This window comes from Mytilus edulis, chromosome 13, assembly GCF_963676685.1.
Source record: "Mytilus edulis chromosome 13, xbMytEdul2.2, whole genome shotgun sequence".
NCBI classification, from domain to species: Eukaryota; Metazoa; Mollusca; class Bivalvia; order Mytilida; family Mytilidae; genus Mytilus; species Mytilus edulis.
In genome coordinates, this window is record NC_092356.1 from 58,068,373 (window position 1) to 58,091,315 (window position 22,943).

General features: G+C 32.5%; 2 protein-coding genes across 5 annotated transcripts in view; one reads left to right on the top strand and one right to left on the bottom strand.

The window, feature by feature from the left end:
* The window catches only part of LOC139501990 (uncharacterized), a 54,903-nt gene extending 43,156 nt beyond the window's left edge, over positions 1 to 11,747 (top strand). For 3 of the 4 annotated variants that reach the window (XM_071291309.1, XM_071291310.1, XM_071291311.1), the window contains one exon: positions 3,852 to 5,297. In XM_071291309.1, the coding sequence (XP_071147410.1) occupies positions 3,852 to 4,931 (1,080 nt within the window). In that variant the 3' untranslated portion in view covers positions 4,932 to 5,297. Of the gene's footprint in view, positions 1 to 3,851; positions 5,298 to 11,640 lie in introns of those variants that run through there. The other variant, XR_011658705.1, reaches the window with a different exon arrangement.
* A 2,955-nt stretch (positions 11,748 to 14,702) lies between these two features.
* LOC139501988 (uncharacterized) lies at positions 14,703 to 17,010 on the bottom strand. The gene is made up of 2 exons (XM_071291307.1): positions 16,862 to 17,010; positions 14,703 to 16,068 (listed from the first exon to the last, which is right to left on the bottom strand). The coding sequence occupies exons 1-2, from the start codon at positions 16,932 to 16,934 to the stop codon at positions 14,855 to 14,857; spliced, it is 1,287 nt and encodes a 428-aa protein (XP_071147408.1). The 5' UTR covers positions 16,935 to 17,010; the 3' UTR covers positions 14,703 to 14,854.
* Between the last annotated feature and the right edge of the window lie 5,933 nt (positions 17,011 to 22,943).

Here is a 22,943-nt window from a genome sequence, read left to right on the forward strand (position 1 = left end):
AAGTTGCTAAAAAATCTATAATTAGTGTATTATTCTCCCAAGTTTATTTGAAAAGGTATAATTCCTCTATACAAATGGCAAAATCTTTCATAAAATATCCAGTAAGTTGGATAAACGTTTACCAAATCATCCCAATACAGTTTGATTAATATATTCACTTTGCTATTCCGTTCTTGCACAGTGATATAGTTCATTTTGCGTCATCCCATATTCTAGCAAAGGGAGATTATCTCAGCATCACCGTTACATTAGTAATAGCTCTCGTACATAAAATAGTAAGCTCGAACTGTATGATCCTGTGTGAATCTGATCTTTATATTAAAAGTGCATAAATGATTCGCATATGGGTCTAATTTAAACATTAAACAGTATCAAAACAATTAGTGCATTATAATATAACCAAATAGGCATGCAAAAAAGAATCAATAGGCAAAATATGCTTGTCTACCGTCTAATTCTAATTGCTAATATTTACTGTATTGTACATAGCTCAATTCCATTCCATTCCATTCAATTTTATTTATTTTTTAATTTTCAGCAGAAAACAGTATTTCTAACAATTAAATTGAATTAATTTGATATGACGTTGACACACGGTAATCACTCTCATGTTTTTATTTACATCGCTGTCAATCATCCGGTAAAGATGAATATTCATTACTACCCTCGGTAGTTAACGTCCCTCGATGGTTAACTTTAAGTGCCTATATACATGTATATATATAAATATCATATGCCGTTACTGGATACTATCTGTGCATTGTGAATACTCATAAAGGAAAACAAGGTAAGTTTCTAATGTTGTTATAGCAACAAACACACAAAAACAATACTTTATATGCAACATATTTTTCTAAGATTGAATTAGTGAGGGTACCCAAATTACACCTATTTTGACAGACTTTTCACCTACGTGTATTTATGACCCAGATAAACGATTCTATTCTGTATATACTGCATAAGTACTTGGTGACAGGACAATTATTTTTTGCCCTCCCCCTTTTTTTCCAAAATCAATTATTCTATCAATTTCAATTATTTTTTAGTTTTCTGTATTATAATAACATATTTATACTACAAATAACTTGTATTAACTGCAAATTCCAAGTTTACTATCCACAGCGGTCACTGATATATTATACTGAAGAGAGCTTCTATATAACGGATTTTGAGAAAAAGGGGGGGAGTTAAAAAAAAACAAGTCTCCAAGTAGCTATGTTGTTCCACTAAATTATTTTTGAATCCATATTGTATCATAGAACATTGAGTTTGAACCGAACTCCACACGATCAATGATTCCTTTAAAGAACAATATCCAAATTGTATCGATGCTGACCGACTTCACATCCGTAAAAATCGAATAACTGATGTTTAATTTATTTCACATGATATTCAGAACTATTTGACACAAGTTAAACAAAAGAAGAAAAATGGATGTCTGTAGCATAAGAAATATTATTATAATTGCTCATTTTTAAAAGCTGACTGTTTGAGGACTTCAATTGTCGACGTTTACGTTGATTTGAGTTCCCACACTGAATACATCTAACGGTTTTTACATTTTTCAGCGAATACTTGATCTGTTGACATATACTGTAAAGTTTTGTGTATAGTCAAATATATTTAACTATGTTGAAAGATGTGCATAATGTCAAATAATAGAAATAAAAAAGGTTTTAAGTCTCCAATAAAGCTTGTAAGATTTCCCCTGCTATACTTGCTAAATCGGTGCAATTTGGATACTGTGACATTATGTTTGGTCCAAAAGGTAACGAAGAGGGCTTTACACAGCTTCAATTTGTTACGAATATTTCCGTGATGAACAAAAACAGTCCATGAATTATTCTAAGAAGAATTTCATATTGAATACAAATTTTCATTATGTATATACAATTCTTTTAACATAAATATCTGTTTGCTATACAAGTATCAGGACTTTTATTTGTCTCGCGTAAGTTGTTTAGACGGACCTGTAACTTTGCCGTAGTTTGGCTTTGGGTGGGACTGTTTTGGCTTTGAAGAATAGAAACGAATTTTCTAATATTTTAATTTGCCGCAACACCGAAATGCTTATCGTTGGGCGAAACAGGTTTATATAGTACTTTCGTTAGCAATAAACTGAGGCTCATTTAAGTTATTTGAATACTTTTGCTAAAAGTTTATAATAATGTATTGTTAAATTTCCTTCTTTTCTCCTCACATTTTTGTTGTTGGAAACACCCAACTGACCACTATTTAATCTACATGGACATGACGTATTTTGTTTGATGTCTTATTTAATTATTCGTAACTGGATAAAGTTCAATCCATATATCAATTGAATTATCTGTGTATTCGATATGACCGAAGAAAAGTTGCACAACGAACTTGTAAAGTGTTTAACTTAGCTTGCGGTTTGACATGTTATATTGACCTTTAACAACATTAATCTACAGAGAGTATATATACTTTGCTTTGTATTAGCACACAATTTGTTATACTTTAGTGAGAAATGTTCCCTCGTTGTCTTTTTGTAAAATGTCAATCATTTTCCTTCACAGACAAGGAAGGGCTCGTTTAAATTTTAGAAAATCAGCCATTGCTCTTCGTTTATTTCGATGTTTATAGCTGAAGTCGTTGTTTTCGGACATTAACCGTATTATATGTGACTGCCTGACAACTGAACATATGACCACCGATATAAATAAGAAAATGTGATGTGAGTGCGAACGGACGGACAAACGGACGAACGGAACCAACGATCAGAAAACATAATGCCCCTCTACTATCGGAGATCAGTCATAAAAATGAACGAAAAACAAATGTGTGACACATCAACAAACGACAGGCTCCTGACTTGGGACAAGCACATACATACATAATGTGACGGGGGTTAAACATGTTAACGGGATCCCAACCCTCCCCTAACCTGGAACAGTGGTGTAACAGTACAACACAAGAACGACCTATAAAAATCAGTTGAAAAAAGCTTTATACTCATCAGATTGATTCAAATAGAAATACATCTAACATTTCAAAAACACAGAGTGAACAAGGATTATATCTACTATCATATGCCTACTGGTCTTTTATCGAGATGTATACATCTATTGTCCACCTATTCGTCCGTTCGTCTGTCTCGCTTTAGATTAAAGTTTTTGGTCAAGGTAGTTTTTGATGAAGTTGAAGTCCGAACAACTTGAAACATGTACACATGTTCCCTATGATGTGATCTTTCAAATTTTAATGCTAAATGAGAGTTTTTATCCCAATTGTAAGGTCCACTGAACATAGAAAATGATAGTGCGAGTGAGGCATCCGTGTACTATGGACACATTCTTGTTTGTACATAAATTAGGCCGTTAGTTTTCTCGTTAGCATTGTTTTACATTTGTCATTTCGGGACCTGACTATGCAATGTGGGCTTCTAGTTCTAAACACACAAACAAATGACTAATCATTTATTTACTAATACTAGTCTACTAGACATACGAACGTTACTCTACAAATGCATATATATACCATTTGCAAAAGTCGCATTCCCACCCTTCTATCCAAAAGTAGTGCGTATGTCAAGAATACAATTTAGCACAAAACGCGTACCTTTCTTGAAAGACTGAAAATGCCATCAGTCGGTTGATTCTGGTTAATTATACATTAATCTACTCACCGCCTTAACTTTGATAACTTGGCTCTTTTATTTTCCATATTAAAATTATGTATGTGTCATTTGGTCTCTGGTGAAAAGTACATATGGTCTCCTTAGCAAAAATGCCACATCTTCTTGATTTTGTATTCACTTACACAACATACAAACGGGTTTAAAGAGTGGAAAACCACAAACAAATATTCAACTCTCATTTTATTTTTAGATGTCTGTAACAGAACAACACCGACAAGAATTACAGAACCAGGGTTACACTGTTATAGAAAATGTCGTCACGGAAAAACAATGTGATAAATGGATAGATGAATATAAAACTTGGTTATCCCAATTTAACGAGGACGAATGGCCATTCACTGCACATTCACTGCTTCAAAGATACAATACTGGCAATTTTGAAACGACGTGGAAAGCACGGTTGGCAACAAAGAAAGTTTTCAGCGACTTATGGCACACCGAAAAACTTCTATCAAGTGTTGACGCCATTGCTATTGGACGACCACCTGAAACAAGCGACGAAGACTTTGCACGTCCGGGCCAACACTGGTTGCATTGTGACCAGGATGCGCAGAGAATAGGTCTCCATGCTTACCAAGGCGGCCTGTACTTGGAATCTGCCGCTGAAGATGATTGGACTTTCCATGTGTTAAAAGGTTCACATAAATTCATTGGTGAGTTTTATAACGAAAATAAAAAGGCGGCTTTCAGAAGTAGTTTGAACAAATATTATCACATGAAAGATGAAAATATTGAGTGGTTTGAAGCAAAAGGTTGCAAACAGACGAGAGTAGCAGCTCCTAAAGGGGGAATGGTGTTATGGGACTCAAGATTAATTCATGCAAATGTAAGGCCTGTTGAAGGTCGAAAAAATCCTGATCGATGGCGTTTTGTTGTACTGTCTTGCATGGGTCCTGCAATTTGGGCGTCGAAAAAAGACATTGAATCGAAAAGAGACGCTTACAATTCGGTCGCTATGACAACACATTGGCCTTGTCAAGGAGTCAATATAATGATGTCACAAATCCCATCATTTTGCCGGAGTGATGTTACCATGCCAACAGAACAGTGTGAAACGGCTAAATCAAAAACGGCAAAGGAACTATGTGGTGTCATTTTATATAATTTTGAGGACGAAAAAAGTAACGGACCTAACTGGATACCGGAATGGGGAGAAGAACTAAATGTTCCGAATGACAAAATGGCTAATTCTAAGTTCCAAATGAACAGAACATATATGGCTGTATTGGTTTTATCATTGGTTGTAGTATTTATTGCTTATCAGTTTTAATTACTTAATATGTCGGAATTCATTTGACAAAAGATAAAATAAAAAACTCGCATTATTAACCACATGAAAGCCGATGAAAATTAAACAAATGATTTATGTGAATAATAGCGCTGCATATATTCGAAATATTATACTAAATGAAAAACTAACACGTTGCAATACCACGAATTTGATTAAATTTTGTAAATTATCTTTGTTATGCATTAATTATTATCTATAATTTATTTATTAATTTGTAATTCTTTTGATCTTGACGTTTTTTTATTTCTTAATTTATTTGTTATCAATGTTATATTATAATGAGTTAACAAGGTCTTTTGATGTTTACATACTATTTTGTTTTTAATAAAACTTTTTTTAATGAAATAATGGTAAATAATAGTAATTATGCCTTTCATCACATCCCTGTGGTCCGCTCTTTGCCCATATATATTCTCGGCAACTCAACTTATAGCTCCTTGATACATGCACATGCATGCGTTCTAATAAGTAAGTAAGTAAGTAAGTAATTTTTATTGGTTTAAAATCCAAAATTACAGGATTGATACCAAGACAATACAAATTTGTTATACACAAAAATACAAACATATATATATCATAGCAATTTCATAAACATTATATGAGGAGGTGGTACCACAAAGTTATTTAGTGCTTAATAAAGCATTTCTAGAAATGTACATGTCGCTTATAAATTTAACAATAATTCTAATTATATCAGTCTCAACACACGTATATAAAAATTTAAATCTTGCTTCATTAGTCATATTTAAAAAAGAGGGAACTATTTCACTAATTTTTGAAAACAGTTGGTCTCTAATTATGTTTAGTTTTGTACATTTTAAAGTGAAATGAAATTCATCTTCAACTTCTGAGAGGCACAAAGGACAAATTCTTTCTTCTACAGGGGTTTTAGTGTGACGCCCTTGTTCAATTCTAAGAACACTGTTACTAATACGAATTTTAGCAAAATGCCCTATTACTTTTCTGTCTATATTTAACAATAAATAGTTTTCCAATTTATAATTTTCTTTAAGCTGTCTATATGTTCTCAGCTTATTACCATGTACTGATTTATTATCACAAAATATATTTTCTTTCCAATAATTAAGATATCTATCATTAAGTTTGGTATGAATTGCATATAATAAACGCCTTTTTGAAATAGTATCATGATTTTTCCAAACATGTGAAAAATTTAATGTAGCAAGTAACTGTTCAATCTTTTTAGCAAATCCATTGGTTAATTGCAGGTTGGAACAATATACATCTTTTAGTAAACAATTGTTATCAGATTTGATCACATGCAACCAGAAGCCAATTGACAGTTTTAAAGCTTCTATAAAAACTGGATACATACCAAGTTCAGCTAGTACTGCTAAATTGACAGCTGATTTATTTACTCCTATTAAAGTTTTTGCAAATTTAATTTGGACTTTGATGGTAGCCAATGACCAATATTTTGACTCTAGATTTGTAATATCTTTTATCATATACAGAGACCAAACTTCACTACAGTAAAGAAGTATAGGTTTAACACAAGCATCAAAAAGCTTTAAGTGAGGTAATACATTGATATCTTCAGAAAATAACAGTTTTCTAATACAAAATATAGCTTTTGAGGCTTTTTTACAAAGAAGTCTCACTGCTTCTGTAAAACTACCAGATGGTTTAAACAGTATACCCAAATATTTATATTCTGTACAGTGTTCCAAAATATTATCACTAAAAACAAACTTGTCTTTTGTAAGTTTTTTACCTGATTTGTTAAAAATCATAACTTTGGTTTTGTCAAGATTTACTGTTAAATCCCAACTAGTGCAATATAAACTAAGCTTGTCAAGGCATTTTTGTAAGCCATTAGCCGATTCAGAAATAAGGATATGAAATTGTATCTAACTGCTAAATCAATGTCAGTGTACATGTGTATTTTGTAAATGTTTTGACATGTTGGAATACTTCCTGTTTTGATCACATGCTAATTCTTTGAATTACCAGAACGTATTATTTATCCACACATGTCATCATCTTGCAGATATTCTGTTTTGAATCCTCTGGTGCTATCCATGTAGTGCCAATAAAACATTTGCCCGGTTATCCCTTACTTTTCAGTTTTTCAAAATTTTGTAATATATAGTTATAAAAGCCATTTTTGAAAATCTTATAAAATCCTTTTTATTTTTATTTTTATAAGATTTGAAAGAAAAAGATGCCAATGATAAATATATTAAAAATCTAGTGAGAAAAATTTCACGCCATATTTTCAATTAATTATATCTCAAAAACGAGGACACGAACCTGTCATTGTTTTCTAATTTCTAAATTCCGTAATTAATTTACTATCAATACGTAGAATTTCGTTTGATTGACTGCTTTTATTATGAGCGTCACGTACATTTGATGATTATATATACAGGTGTTTAGAATTGTCGAACGAGATATTTTATAAAAATATAATTAAATGACGAATAGGATGTTGCAACATATAAAAAACTACGAATATGAAATTATATAATTCAAAGTTGAAAATAGCGTTATATACGTATTTAAAATTAATCAACATGTCCTAGATCAAGAATGAATTGTACAGCCACGCATACTAAAAGTTTTGTTTTTGTTTTTGTTATTGCTGTCCGTTCTTGTAGTCTATGATTGTTTTATTATATCTACCAGAAAGGTATCTCTTCATACTGAAGTAAAGAACACATCTTAAAAGTAATAATAAACAGATGTTAAAGTCAGCTTATAAAGACTCAGATTAAATGGAGGTTACTTTGGTAATACAAGACGTCACATTACACGTCGATTAGAGGTTTGAAAATGTGACGTTCGATTTGAGAAACCAACCAGAGACTAGACGTCGACCTGGGTCTTTCATATATACACCGAAATCATTGTTTCTCTACCATCTAGTAAGTTTGGCCACCTCATATATTTTTGGTTTGCACCCGAGGCCTTTTGAAAGCAGAAACGAAGTAATCTGGAAGAACAGTGTTAACTACGTGCATGACGCTTTCTTGAAAATTTGTGTTTGTCTCATTATGCGAAATGTCATGGTTTCATACCAAAAACACGTAGAGAATGTTTGTAATTTCTTTGAAATTTCGGAATTATATTAGATTTTATCCACGGATTCATTGACATCATTTGGTTAAAAGGAACCATGTTATTATCCATACTGACGGATGATGTCTGTTGTAGGGGAAACAATTCCTGCAACAATGACTGTCGCCTTGGGCTTAAATCTTCATAAAACATGACCAAGTATTGTCTAACCTATAAAAAAAGTAATACTTTATAGGCAGCATATTTTTCTAAGATTGAATTAGTGACCATTGTGACGGTACACAACTTACACCTATTTTGACAGACTTTTCACCTGCGTGTATTTATGACCCAGCAGATAAACGATTCTATTCTGTATTTTATTTTTTAGATATATAACGTGACGGTACCCAAATTGCACCTATTTTGATAGTTTTTTCAACTACGTTTTTTTATGATCAAGACAAAAATTTCCATTTTGTGTTTATTTTGTAGCCGTATCCTTCTTTATTATATAGGTACACCAATTTGATTTTCAATTCATATGGAATCATAGAAAAATTGGTCTGAACTAACCTCCAAACCATCAATGATTTTGTAATGAGGAGTACCCAAATTGCATCCATGCTTAAATTAGCATCGTCAAAAGTCGAATAACAGAGCTTTTGTTTATTTTTTTCAATTGTTTTGAACAATTGGATATATGTCCATGCTTACTCTTCTTTTTTTTAAGAAATGGATACTTGAAACATATTGTATTTGCTAATTCTAAAAAGATGACGTTTTGATGACGTCGCATGGCGACGTTTCGGTACATTTTGCTTTTTCAGTAAACATCATCTGTTGATAAATACTGTGAACGTTTTGTGTATATCTAAATATGTTTACATATGATGAAAGACGTGCATAGTATCAAATCATAAAAATACAAATCGTTTAGTCTCTATAGGAGATCTTGTAAGATTTCCGCTGCTATTTTTGCTAAATAGGTGCAATTTGGGTTCTCGTTGCAATTTGGGTACCGTTACGTTATCCTTATTTACTGCAGAAGTACTTGGGACAGGACAACTTTTTTTTGCCCTCCCCCTTTTTTCCAAAATCCGTTATTTTTTTCGTTTTCTATTAATTTCAATTATTTTTTTAGTTTTTCTGTATTATGAGAACACATTTATACCACAAATAACTTGTATTTACTACCAATTCAAAGTTGTTTTTCTATCCACAGCAGTCACTGATATATTACATAGAGACTGCTTCTATATAACGGATTTTAAAAAAGGAGGAGGTAAGAAAAAAAAATTCCTGTCTCCAAGTAGCTATGTTGTTCCACCAAATTATTTTTGAATCCATATTGTATCAAATAACATTGAGTTTGAACCGAACTTCACAAGATCCACGATTCTGTTAAGAACAATATCCAGATATATCGATGCTGAACTTCACATCGGTAAAAATCGAATAACTGATGTTTTGTTTATTTCACATGATATTCAGAACAATTTGACACAAGTTAAACAAAAGAAGAAAAATGGATGCCTGTAGCATAAGAAATTGCTCATTTTTAAAATCTGACTGTCTGAGGACTTCGCTTGTCGACGTAAATATTAAATACGTAGATTTGAATTCCACACTGAATACATATAACGGTTTTTACTTTTTTTCCAGCGGATACTTCATCTGTCGAAATATATTGTAAAGTTTTGTTATACTCAGTGGCGGATTTACCGGGGGGCATAGGGGTCACGTGCCCCTCGGTTCAGGTCACAAAAAACAAATTTCTAACATAATTTTTTTGCTACTGAATCTTCTTATCTAGAGTGGAAATGAATCACAGCTTGATTTGACTTCTTAAAATGGCCGTTAATTAATGCCAGCGTCCACATGCGTGATTTATGACAACTTATCGATTGGTGTGTAAATAATGACACCTTTGTGTGTTTTAATGTCTCTTTGCAAGCTTAAATTATGGAAAATACGTACATTTACATGTTGATTGGAATAGTACGAATTTTTATTGGTTTATAATACAATACAGATTAAGATCGATTACCAGGTGAAACTGCTGTTTTTAAAGAATAGGTACAAATTATATGTTTAATGTCGATAATGTTGGTATACATCTATATTTAGGTACTTAGTTTCTCTTCATTCCAAAATACAGTACTCACAATACCATTTTCCTTTAGAATTTATGTTTATATCTCTTCAAAACTGTCTTTTTGTGAATTTATTCAGCAACATATCAATTCATTTATTTTTTAATACCATACAGGTTTGTTTTTTTAAATGGAATGTCCTATTTCCTTCCCTCTAATTTTCAAGGACAATCGACAATTTGTCCCCCCTTTCCCTTTTTCCACCGGTCTAGAAAAAACATGATGAATTGACATTTTCTTATAAAAAAAATCATTAATAAAATGCTGAATTATTTTCCTAAGATCTATTTTGTAACTGAATCTGGGACTTAATCATTTCTTTAAATGCCCGAGCATACAGTTATATTTGTTTATTTTTCTTGTTTCAATTGCCATGTACATGTATGAGGCTAAAAAAGTCACCTTTTGTAAGGATATGAAGGTGTTTTACAGATATTAGAATGATGTACAAAAAGTAAGTCTGGAAGCAAGGCTAAAAAAATATAGAGGTGATGAAGAAAATATTGATTGATTGTATGTTTGTTTAATGTCCAGTGGCAAATATTTGATGCATCAATTCAAAGATCAATTGGCAGGAAAAGAAAGTATAAAGTGAAATAGTAAAAACAATAAAAGATTTAGAAATAGGGAGATATAGAAACGATGATCTGAACCCCACCCCTCCCTTTTCTAAAAAATACAACAACAACCAAAAAAACAAAACACTCACACTCGCATATACCGTATAAACATCTCTAAAAAATCTAAAATTTTGGTTTCATGGTGCACCCTTAGACATCAAGGTTCTGAATCCGCCCCTGATACTCGAATGTTGAAAGATGTGCATAATGTCAAATAATAGAATTACAAAAGGTTTTAAGTCTCCGACAAGAAAACTTGTAAGATTTCCCCTATTTGCTAAATTGGTGCAATTTGGATACTGTATGTGACGTTATATTTGGTCCAAAAGGTAGTGAAGAGGGCTTTACACAGCTTCAATTTGTTACAAATGCTCACCTGTATGAACAGTCCATTCATTATTCGAAGAATAATTTTATATTAGATAAAAATTTTCATTATGTATTTACAATTCTTTTAACATAAATATATGTTTGCTATGGAAATATATATATTTTGTTATACTTTAGTGAGAAATATTCCCTCGTTGTCTTTTGCTCCAAAAATATTATAATATTTTTGTAAAATATCAATATCTTTCCTTCACAGACGAGGACTCATTTAGATTTTAGAAAATCACATATTCGTTAATTTCAATGTTTGTGAATGTTAAAAATACAATTTAGCAAGAACCGCTTAACTTTCTAGAAAACTTAAGATCGTTATTTTTCGAATGATTCTTGTTAATTAATTTTTGAATAATAGAAGTCAATAAAAAGGCAAAAATTAAAAAAAAATTGTCTCTGGTGAAAAGCAGTTAAACTACGTCCTTTTGTTTTTAATGAACGCTTACACAACCCATAGAGTGTTTTAAGAGTTTAAAACCTCAAACAAAATAAATTCTCTTGTTTCAGATGTATGTAACAGAAAAACACCGACAAGAATTACAGAACCAGGGTTACACTGTAATAGAAAATGTCGTCACGAAAAAACATGTGATAAATGGATAGATGAATATAAAACTTGGTTATCCTAATTTAACGAGGACGAATGGCCGTTCACCGCTCATTCACTGCTTCAAAGATACAATACTGGCAATTTTGAAAAGACGTGGAAAGCACGATTGGCAACAAAGAAAGTTTTCAGCGAAATATGGCACACAGAAAAACTTCTGTCAAGTGTTGATGCCATTGCAATTGGGCGACCACCTGAAACAAGTGACGAAGATTTTACACGTGCGGGCCAACACTGGTTGCATTGTGACCAGGATGCGCAGAGAATAGGTCTCCATGCTTACCAAGGCGGCCTCTACTTAGAGACAGCCGACGAAGATGATTGGACATTCCATGTGTTAAAAGGTTCACACGAATTCATCGGCGAGTTTTATAACGAAAATAAAAAGGCGGCTTTCAGAAGTAGTTTGAACAATTATTGCCACATGAAAGATGAAAATATTGAGTGGTTCAAAGACAAAGGTTGTAAACAGACGAGAGTAGCAGGTCCAAAGGAGGAATGGTGTTATGGGACTCAAGATTAATTCATGCAAATGTAAGGCCTGTTGAAGGTCGTAAAAACCCTGATCGATGGCGTTTTGTTGTACTGTCTTGCATGGGTCCTGCAATTTGGGCGTCGAAAAAAGACATTGAATCGAAAAGAGACCTTTACAATTCGGTCGCTAAGACAACACATTGGCCTTGTCAAGGAGTCAATATGATGAAGTCACAAATCCCATCATTTTGCCGGAGTGATGTTACCATGCCAACAGAACAGTGTGAAACGGCTAAATCAAAAACGGCAAAGGAACTATGTGGTGTCATTTTATATAATTTTAAGGACGAAAAAAGTAACGGACCTAACTGGACACCGGAATGGGGAGAAGAACTAAATGTTCCGAATGACAAAATGGCTAATTCTAAGTTCCAAATGAACAGAACATACATGGCTGTATTGGTTTTATCATTGGTTGTAGTATTTATTTCTTATCAGTTTTCAAACTAATTACGTGCGGAATTCATTTGACAAAAGATAAATAAAATTTCGCATTGTTAACCACATGAAAGCAGATGAAAATTAAACAAATGATTGATGTGAATAATAGCGCTGCATATATTCGAAATATTATACTAAATGAAAAACTCACACGTTGCAATACACCGAATTTGATTAAATTTTGTAAATTATCTTCGTTATGCATTAATTATTATCTATAATTTATTTATTAATATGTAATTCTTTTGATCTTGACGTTTTTTATTTCTTAATTTATTTGTTGTCAATGTTATATTATAATGATTTAACCAGGTGTTTTGATGTTTACGTACTATTTTTTTTTAAATTATAACTAAACTTTTTTTAATGAAATAATGGCTTTCATCACATCCCCGTGGTCTGTCTGCCTAAACCCTTTTCTCGGCAACTCAATTTATAGCTCCTTGATACATGCACATGCATGCGTTCTAATATGAAAGTGTATCTAACTTCTAAATCAATGTCCGTGTGTTTTTTGTAAATGTTTGAACATGTTGGATATTATTTACTGTTTTGATCTTATGCCAATTCCTTAAATTACGAGAACGTATTACATTTTAGCATATGCCATCATCTTGGAGGTCCACTTTCCGAACCCTCTCACTTATTTTGTGTATTTTGTGTATCCACGAAAAAAGTACGTATTTACAGGGTTGCGTTCAATATCGTAGCAGTTACATAGGGCTACGTAGATTTATGACTATTTAACGTGTAGCTAGCCTAGCTGCTACATATATATTGATAGTAGCTAGGCTAGCTACTCTGTTGTCTACTCTATGGTCGGGTTGTTGTCTTTGACACATTCCCCCTTTCCATTCTCAATTCTATCGTTCAGTAGAAAAATATCTACGTAGCCGCTACGATATTGAACGCAACCTTTGTAAGTTTCCTAGCTTTCATTTTCGTTAAGAAAACTGCTATAAACAGATTAATACATGTTTTTTCCCATAAACTCCCGGGTATCACCTAGAGACTTCAATATCAGCTCGAGACGCAAGTCAAATTTTGATTGACACTGTGCTATCTTCCGCCTCAGTTTCAAACATTGTAAGAACAACCTGTTAAGTCATATTTGAGTTAAAAGATGTTCGCTACTCTTGCTTTTGACCTTTTTGCAGATAGTCTGTTCTGAATCCTCTGATTCTATCCATGCAATGCCAATAAAAATATTTCCTAGTTACCCTTTTTATAATATTTATATACTAATAGTTTAAAAGCCATTTATGAAAATCATATGAAATCCTCACCAATTCTTCATAAAATTTAAAAGAAAAAAGTGCCAATTCTAAATATAATAAATATCTATGTAATTAGAGAGAAGAATTTCCCGCAATATTTTCACTTGAGTATATCTCAGAAACAAGAACACGAACCTGTCATTATTTTCTGATTTTTAAGTTCCGTAATTTATTCACTATCAATACGTAGAATTGAGTTTGATTGAATGCTTTCATTATGATGACTGTTTATATACAGGTGTTAAAAATTGTCGAACGAAATATTTATGAAAATATAATAAAACGACGAATAATGATGTTGCAAAATAGAAAAAGTTGTGAATACTAAATTATATACTAGTAACTATATAGTTGAAAATAGCGTTATACGGATTTAAAATTAATCAACATGTCCTAGATCAAGAATGAATTGTACAGCCACGCAAACTAAGAGTTTTGTTTTTGTTATTGCTGTCCCTTTTTGTTGTCCTTGATTGTTTTATGATATCTACCAGAAAGGTATTTCGTAAAGAGCACATCTCCAGAACAACGAAACAGCTGCTTTTGTCATCTTGAGACTCCGATCAAACGGAAATTGCTTTGGTAATACATGACGTCACATTATACGTCGATACTATAGAGGTTTGAAAATGTGAAGTTCGATTGAAGAAATCAACCAGAGACTGGACGTCAACATGGGTCTTTCATATATACACCAAAATCATTGTTACTCTACCATCTAGTAAGTTTGGCCACCTCATATATTTTTGGTTTGCACCCGCATCCTTTTGTGAGCGGAAACGAAGTAATCTGGAAGAACAGTATTTACTACTTGCATATGACGCTTCCTCGAAAATTTGTGTTTGTCTCATTATGCAAAATGTCATGGTTTCATACCAAAACCACGTGGAGAAAGTTCGTTTTTCCTTGGAAATTTTGGAATTATTTTAGGTTTTATCCACGGATTCATTGACATAATTTGATTAAAAGGAAACATGATATTATGCATACTGACGGATGATGTCTGCTGTAGGGGAAACAACTCATGCAACAATGACTGTCTGTGACGCTCTTCAATTTCTTTTTCCCGCCGTTTTCGTTTCAGCTTTAGATCTCTGAAATAATCAGTCCATACACTCTCTTTGTGTATAATGAGTGGAATTTGATGGTCTTTGTTGCTGAACGTGTCCTTCTTGGCGATCGTAGTAGTCGAAAACGGTATTTGAGTTAGCATTCTGATCTGATGATCTAAGATATCAATCAATGATATATCTTTTGATTCTTTTCCATTTTCATTATTAAAGTAAAAGTTTAGATTTTCGTTTCTAGAATCTAACGTAACACCGTATCCGGTTTCGAATGGGTGTCTGTATGAAGGTTCGCGAGATTTCCGTATTTCACCTTTCATTAAGTTCCACACTGCATCCTGATACTCCTCGGAAACAGTCGGATGATGCAGGTCTCCATTGAATATATCCCCATCCCTCTGAGATAGTCGATAACTATTATCGCTGTTTAATGGCATTTGAATTGAACCGAATGATTTATGCCAGACGGGGTCCTTTCTAAACCATCGTTTAGAACTATATGAAGGATGTTTATATCTGTCAACAAAAAGTCTGAACGATGTGGCTCTATCCTGCAGCTTGTCTGAATCACTGATTATTGGTTTCACTTGAGGATATTTCTGAGTAGGAAACGTATATTTGATACCATTTCTTAAGATGGAAGTTGTACTTGTTTCAGGGCTTTGAAAAATTCCAACAGCTTTGTGACGATGTATTGTTTTGTCATGATCTTCACTTTTGTTATTAGTTTGATCCTTTTGACTGTCAATGTCTGAACTACCCTGTTCATTCCTGATTGTATCATTAGCAGGATCAATAGCATCTTCATTTGAAAAATCGGAACGTTCTTCTTTTTTTCCTTTTTGTATAACTGTTTTATTGCTTTTACCTTCATCGTTTGACCCTTCATTTCCGTCATCGTTTGACTCTTCTAGTGTTTTGTTACAACACCAAACATATTGTCCACATGTGATTGTAGAGTTTATTTCTGTTTCACTACAAGACTCCTTACACGTGCACCTGTAGACAACTGCAATTAAAGGACATGAAAAAATACATTTGAAGGACATTATATAGCATGTGAAATGTTGAATTAAAAAAAACAAAATGAAAATATCTTGTTGCATGTTCAGATTGTGAAATGATATGCATATTTGCTTTTATAATCCAACGAATTATAATAAATACACATAAACGATACGACCAATGAACATATCATGACATGTGTATTTAGGACGATTTCATCATACATGTTCTTAACCATAAACTAAGGCAATAGTAGTTAATCGACCTTAAAAAATCAAAAATCATATATTGGTAAGAAACCAATATCTATATTACATCTTATTTTCCTTTCCACCAATTTCAAATTAACAAAAGTTTACGCCAGATGAACAATTTGACAAATAATGAATCTATAGTGATACTCGAAGCTAACATATCGTAAACAATCAAATATAATGTACTTAAAGTTGAGACGTGATGCGAAAAAAGTTACATCGGGAATTAAATCAGCGCTTACATGGAAGAAGATATAATCCTTAGTTACAACCGATTTTTTGATTTTATCAATTCAAGTTTTATATAAAAAAAAAAACATATTCAAATGTTCATGCTGGCAGTAAAACATTCCCAAGCTGCTGATCTGATGATACATTATACCACTTTTTATTTATAGTCCATGCACAATCAGATATGCCATTGAACCGAACACTTTTCCGTCTTTTGAATCAATTGAAACATTGAAAACTCATGAAGTTTGCAAGGTATCCTACCGATACATGCAGAAACGCGACATAGAACAGATATACATTCATACTTACATTCTGCGGATACAGGTAGAACTGAATGAAAAGTAACTAAACATCCTAGAAAAAATATAACCATAGAAAACATTGTCTAGTCACTAGTGTGACAACTACAATGTGTCGAAAGTAACGAAATGAACATGGCTATGAGTGTGAATTTATGCTAATGTTCTACAGAATAAATCACAAAATTTAAAATATAAAACATATCTTTTCAAAAGTGTCACCTTTATACATATCATAATCAGTCAAACTGTTATAATTCTTACAATGCGTCGGTATGACTATATGATCAGTAAATGATGTTTTCTACATGTTGATCTTGAAACTTAAACTATGATTTTCATTTTTAAATGTTTGTTTTAATTATCGAAAAATACATGATATGTATTGGGTTACTTATCATCTGATACTTACACATCAATAAAAGATGATTACGATACTAAATGAAGAAGTATTTGATCAGTCATCAGAATTATACTCCTTTTTCTCTTCAGTTCTTGTAGGAGCAGAGCTACACGAGGAAACAGAGACAATAGGGATTGTCATAATTAAAGAAAAAACTAATATTTGTGTATAACATATATGGGTCAAGAAAAAATTCATTGTCGAAATGCGCAAGTGGTGCAGACAAAAATCTGGTACCATAAATGTAATTTTACCATGCCTAAAACACTTAAATAAGAATAAAAATCGTCCTTCTGTCAAATACTTGAACCATCAAAAATCTTAAAATGTTGAAAATATTTGCAAAGCGTGAACACGGATGCTGTTATAAAGTTTTTTGTGTGATACAAAACAAAATATATTATCCAGATTGTCTTGCGTATTCAACTTTTGTAATTTTTAGATAAAGTAGTTCACATATATAGTATGATATTTTTTGTGTACATGTAATTGGAATATTTGTTTAAATGTTATAAACTATACTTCGGAAAAAACCCAAATGATTTTACCACAATTGATTCATATTAAGAATAATTCAGTACAACACTAAATGTGGTTGATTTGATTATATTAAACTGGAGTTCATACCCATAAGGTATAGTTCAACAAGTTCTGATTAAGTAGAATGAAAGTAGAACAAACAAGCCAAAAATCTTTAAAAATTGCCACAAGAAGACTTATTCAACTTTTGGATGGAGGTAATAGTTTTAATACGTTCTTCTTAAAAGGGTATGTCTGATATATACTCATTTTTTTATCACTTAAAATTTGATAACAATGGCATCTTTTCAATTTTCATGCCAAGATTCTTTATTAATGGTAATGCATGTCGTATTTTGTATCAACAAATGTTGATGACATTGCTTAAACATTCGAATTTTTCAGTATTAAGATATTTTGATAGCTTGCTGGTTTTTGATGTCATTTTCATCGCTCCTGGCTCATATTATAGCGGACACTTTTTATTAGTGGAGGCAGCCTGAAATCTCTGATACAACCGACGACCTTCGGTAGAATAACTAGCAATTCTACTTATTGGATATCAAAGTGGAACGTAACGTGTGCCGAGCAGGTTTTAAGAAGTTCAGTTAACATTAATGTTAAGATATAAAACTTCAGCATCAATCTTTCTGGCAGTAAATTAAAGCATTCTTTTAATTTTATAGACTATGGTTTGTTTTATTCTAAGAAGCGTTAAATCGTGTTACCTGATAGAGCAAATTCATCATTGTTCCAAATTTTTATGTTCCATTAACAAAGTCTTAAAAGTACTGATCTCTTTAAACTATTCAAAACGGGGGAAGTCCAGTAATCCTGACACTTATCATACGTTATAACATATCAACCATTGAACGAATAACATATTACAGATTTGAAACATTTATTTTGATGTTATTTTATGTAACAAACTGTTTCATATGAAAAGTATAACCTCAGCGAGGGCAATAATTGTGGAGTTGATATCTTTTTGTTTATTAATTGAAAAGCGACACATTGACATTTTGACATATTTGTTAGTTTTTATAGTGATTTAGATTATAACACAATAATGATGATTTAACCCTATTTTTGACATTTATACCTGTTATGTAAATTCGTCTTATTCACACATTGTTGTAAATATAATAGAAATGTAAGCAACTGTCATTCAAGAAAGAGGTTTATCTAGCTATAAAACCAGGTTTACGCAACCATTGTTTATGCAAGGAAACGTCTGTACCAAGTCAGGAATATGACAGATGCTTTCCATTCATTTGATGTGTAAGAGCTTTTGATTTTGTCATTTGATTAGAGAATTTCCATTTTCAAATTTTCCTTGGAGTTCGGTATTTTTGATAATTTACTTTTTACACATTGAAAGAAATGTTGAAGCTTTTTCTATATTCTATGACATTTAGAGCTTAAAACAATATCCACGCTGTTCTATTGTTACGTTTAAATAATGACATCAAACTATTTTTTAAGGATACTTTTTTGTGCTAGATTGATTTAATTACATTGCCTTTTATTCAAATATATACTGTTTACACCTACGATGAACTGTACTTATAAAATCGACATGGAGACGGTAATTAGACAGCATCAATCATCATTTAACAGATCTTAACTACAACAAGACAAAGATAACAAGATGAAAAGTTACGATGACAAATTAGATTATTTACCATAAGTCAATTATATCTATACCGAAAGGTAGTAAAATTGAAACATATTAATCGTTGTTCACAAAAGTCCGGAAAGTTTTCAAGGACAATGTCTGTGTTTTATTTTAATCGTTTTGGTAAGATGATTTGCTCAAGCAAGGAAATGGCGACTTACATAAGGACATTTAATTGTGTTCCTACGCGGGAAATGAAATATCAATAAATGTTCACACTTCTTGAACAGAACCTAATGCAATCAAATATTCTTTATTCATTGATTCATACCAGTAAATTTTAGAATGAGAATGGGGAATGTGCAAACGAGACAACAACCTGACAAAAGAGGAGAAACAGCCGTAGGCCATTAATGACTCTTCAACACAGCGATTACTTGTTCATTAAAAGGAATGTCATACTAAACTCCAGAACAAATAAATGAACTAGAATTTAAAACCATTCAAGACTAACAACGCCCAGAGGCTCGAGACATGGTACAGACACAAGCATTTGGTGTGGTTGAATATGTTTAGTGAGATCTAAACCCTACCTCTATACCTCTAGAGAAAAAAAAACACACAGCAATACACATAGTAAAACTCATTTTAAAATAAGTCCGAGTCCGATGTCAGATTAGGTAAAAAACAAATTCTCAATTAAAATAATTGTCTTAATCATATGAAATCAAGCACACTCCCTCCCATTAGGGGTTTAGTATCATACAATTATAAATTATTTGGGAAGAAAATAACCCGTATCATGCCAGCAACTGCTTTGAGAATAAATGTGTTTACTAAGGATTTTCTTATTCCAGGAATAGATTATCTAAGCCGTATTTGGCACAACATTTTCGAATTTTGGGTATTTAATGCTCTCCAACTTTGTACTTGTTTGGCTTTATAACTATTCTGATCTGAGCGTCACTGATGAGTCTCATGTAGACGAAACGCGCGACTGGCGTATTAAATTATAATCCTGGTACCTTTGTTAACTATTCATTTCCGGTGCATATATCATATCCGTGAATCAATATTTGAACCACAATATGTCACCTTTTATGACATGACAACAGTATTGTAACTATATTCCTTCTGAATAAGTCTGCCTAAAGGTTTGGTTAGTTTTAAAGCTGAATGCTGACATTTTTGTGCTTTGTAAAGACTATGACTATTAAAGAATGGATGTGAAATACTTTAACGTAGAAGATGTATGCATATAAAAAGAGAAGATGTGATATGATTGCCAATGAGACAACACTCCACAATAGACCAAAATGACACATAAATAAACAACTATAGGTCACCGCACGGTCTGCAACAATGAGCAAAGCCCAAACCGCATATTCCGCTATAAAAGGCCCTAAATCACAATGTAAAACAATTCATAAACAAACGCCAATCACTGAATTACAGGTTGATTAATATTTACTAATGGTGCCCTGGTACCGATGATATAACCTAGTTTTGTTGTATATAATACCCTGGTGTAAATTTGTTTTCAGTAACAGAGATTTCTTTCGTTAGTCTTAAATACGTTGTTACATACACGAGCGAATTGAATACGTTGAGAAACTCAAGCTCATTTGTTAAATGCAAAATATGTTACTCGATAGGAATGTAATACTCTTTGTATTTGAAGAACTGAGCGTTAACGTCAGAAATATGACTGTTTTTGTAAGATATATTTGAAACCGTCATACATTTAGAAAATATATGCATATTATAAAGGCACTTGCTATTGTTTACAGTAGAATTCGCTAATTAAGGATTATATGCCTTCAATATTTGCAATATTTTGTTTTCCACTCGTTTGATGTGTTTATGATTTTGATTTTGCCATTTGCTTAGGGTTTCAATTCCTCGGAGATCTTTTCCCACCAGCAATCTGTACAAAAAAACCTATTGCTATTTACCTACAAAATCAAGCTACACCTGTTATTTTACATTCAACTGCAAAAGAATTTTAGAGACATTTAACCTCAAAGATCTGAAATCATAAACCCCGGTTTGTTCATATGCATCATCAAAATACAATTATAGTCCAACGAGTCAAGTTATTACTGGTGACCTATGAATCGTTGTCAATGAACAAGTTAGAGAGTTGTTAGCCATGGAAACGAAATATATAAATCCCGAGCCTACCAACTGGAAAAAGAATGTCAGGTTACTAATGGATGCAGTTAACTACTATGCTAGACAATGGAGAAAGCGCGAGCCAGATGTACCAGAACTTGACACTTTGTCTGAATGGATCCAACCTATTCGATCATGCATTCAAAAACGCATTCAGAAACTAAGATGTACTATTTAAACGCAGTGACACAGAGGTTGTGGATGTTTTATTCTCTTTGCATGACAAATATGTTATTGTTCCAGCAGCAAAGGCCCTCAATAATATTGTCTTGTCTTTATATGCAAAAACAATTACTTGAACAGTCTCTTAAAAGAGCTTGACATAAACAGCAACACTGTGAATCATACATTTTGTTTTTAACTTTATTTACATCATCGTTCTTTTATATGAATGTTGTATTGTTGTTTTTTGCACTTCTGTGAAATGTTAATCTGTTGTTTTTCTTTTATAGTTGATGTGTTTTCCACGGTTTTAGTTTGTAACCCGTCTTTATTTTCTCTCAATCGATTAATGACTTTTGAAATTCAGGATAGTACTAAAACAAGAATATTTGTTTTATACCTTGATATTTTCCTCAATATTAACACAGATGGACGATTTTACACTAACATCTATGACAAACGGGATGATTTCAACTTCACAATTACTAATTCCCTATTTCTCAGCATTAACACACCCTCTGTCCAATCGTATGTGGGTTTAAATATATTAGTTGATACGTTAAACTCGTTCGTGTTCACAGTATACGAACTTCATATATAAGAGTCTGCTCCTTATGTAGAAACTTTGTCAATAGAGGTATAGGGAGAAGGATTAAGAATTACAATCCGTACATGGACACAATCTCTTCAATAGAGGTATATGGAGAAAGATTAATAATTACAATCCGTACATGGACACAATCTCTTCAATAGAGGTATAGGGAGAAGGATTAATAATTACAATCCGTACAAGGACACCATCTCTTCAATAGATGTATCGGGAGAAGGATTAATAATTACAATCCGTACATGGACACAATCTCTTCAATAGAGGTATAGGGAGAAAGATTAAGAATTTCAATCCGTACATGGACACCCTCTCTTCAATAGAGGTATAGGGAGAAAGAGTTTAAGAATAACAATCCGTACATGGCCACCATCTCCTCAATAGAGGTATAGGGAGAAAGATTAAGAATTACAATCCGTACATGGATACCATCGCGTACAACTTGATCTATATATACGATGTGTCTGTGTGTAAACTAATTTACGAGTTTTTTACCCTGTCTTACTTTGTGGTTTACCATTTACGCCGTCTGGTTTGCAAAGTACCGACCGTGACCTACTAGCATTACCGAATATGACTGTTTTGTCGAGTGCATTGCTAAACAACAT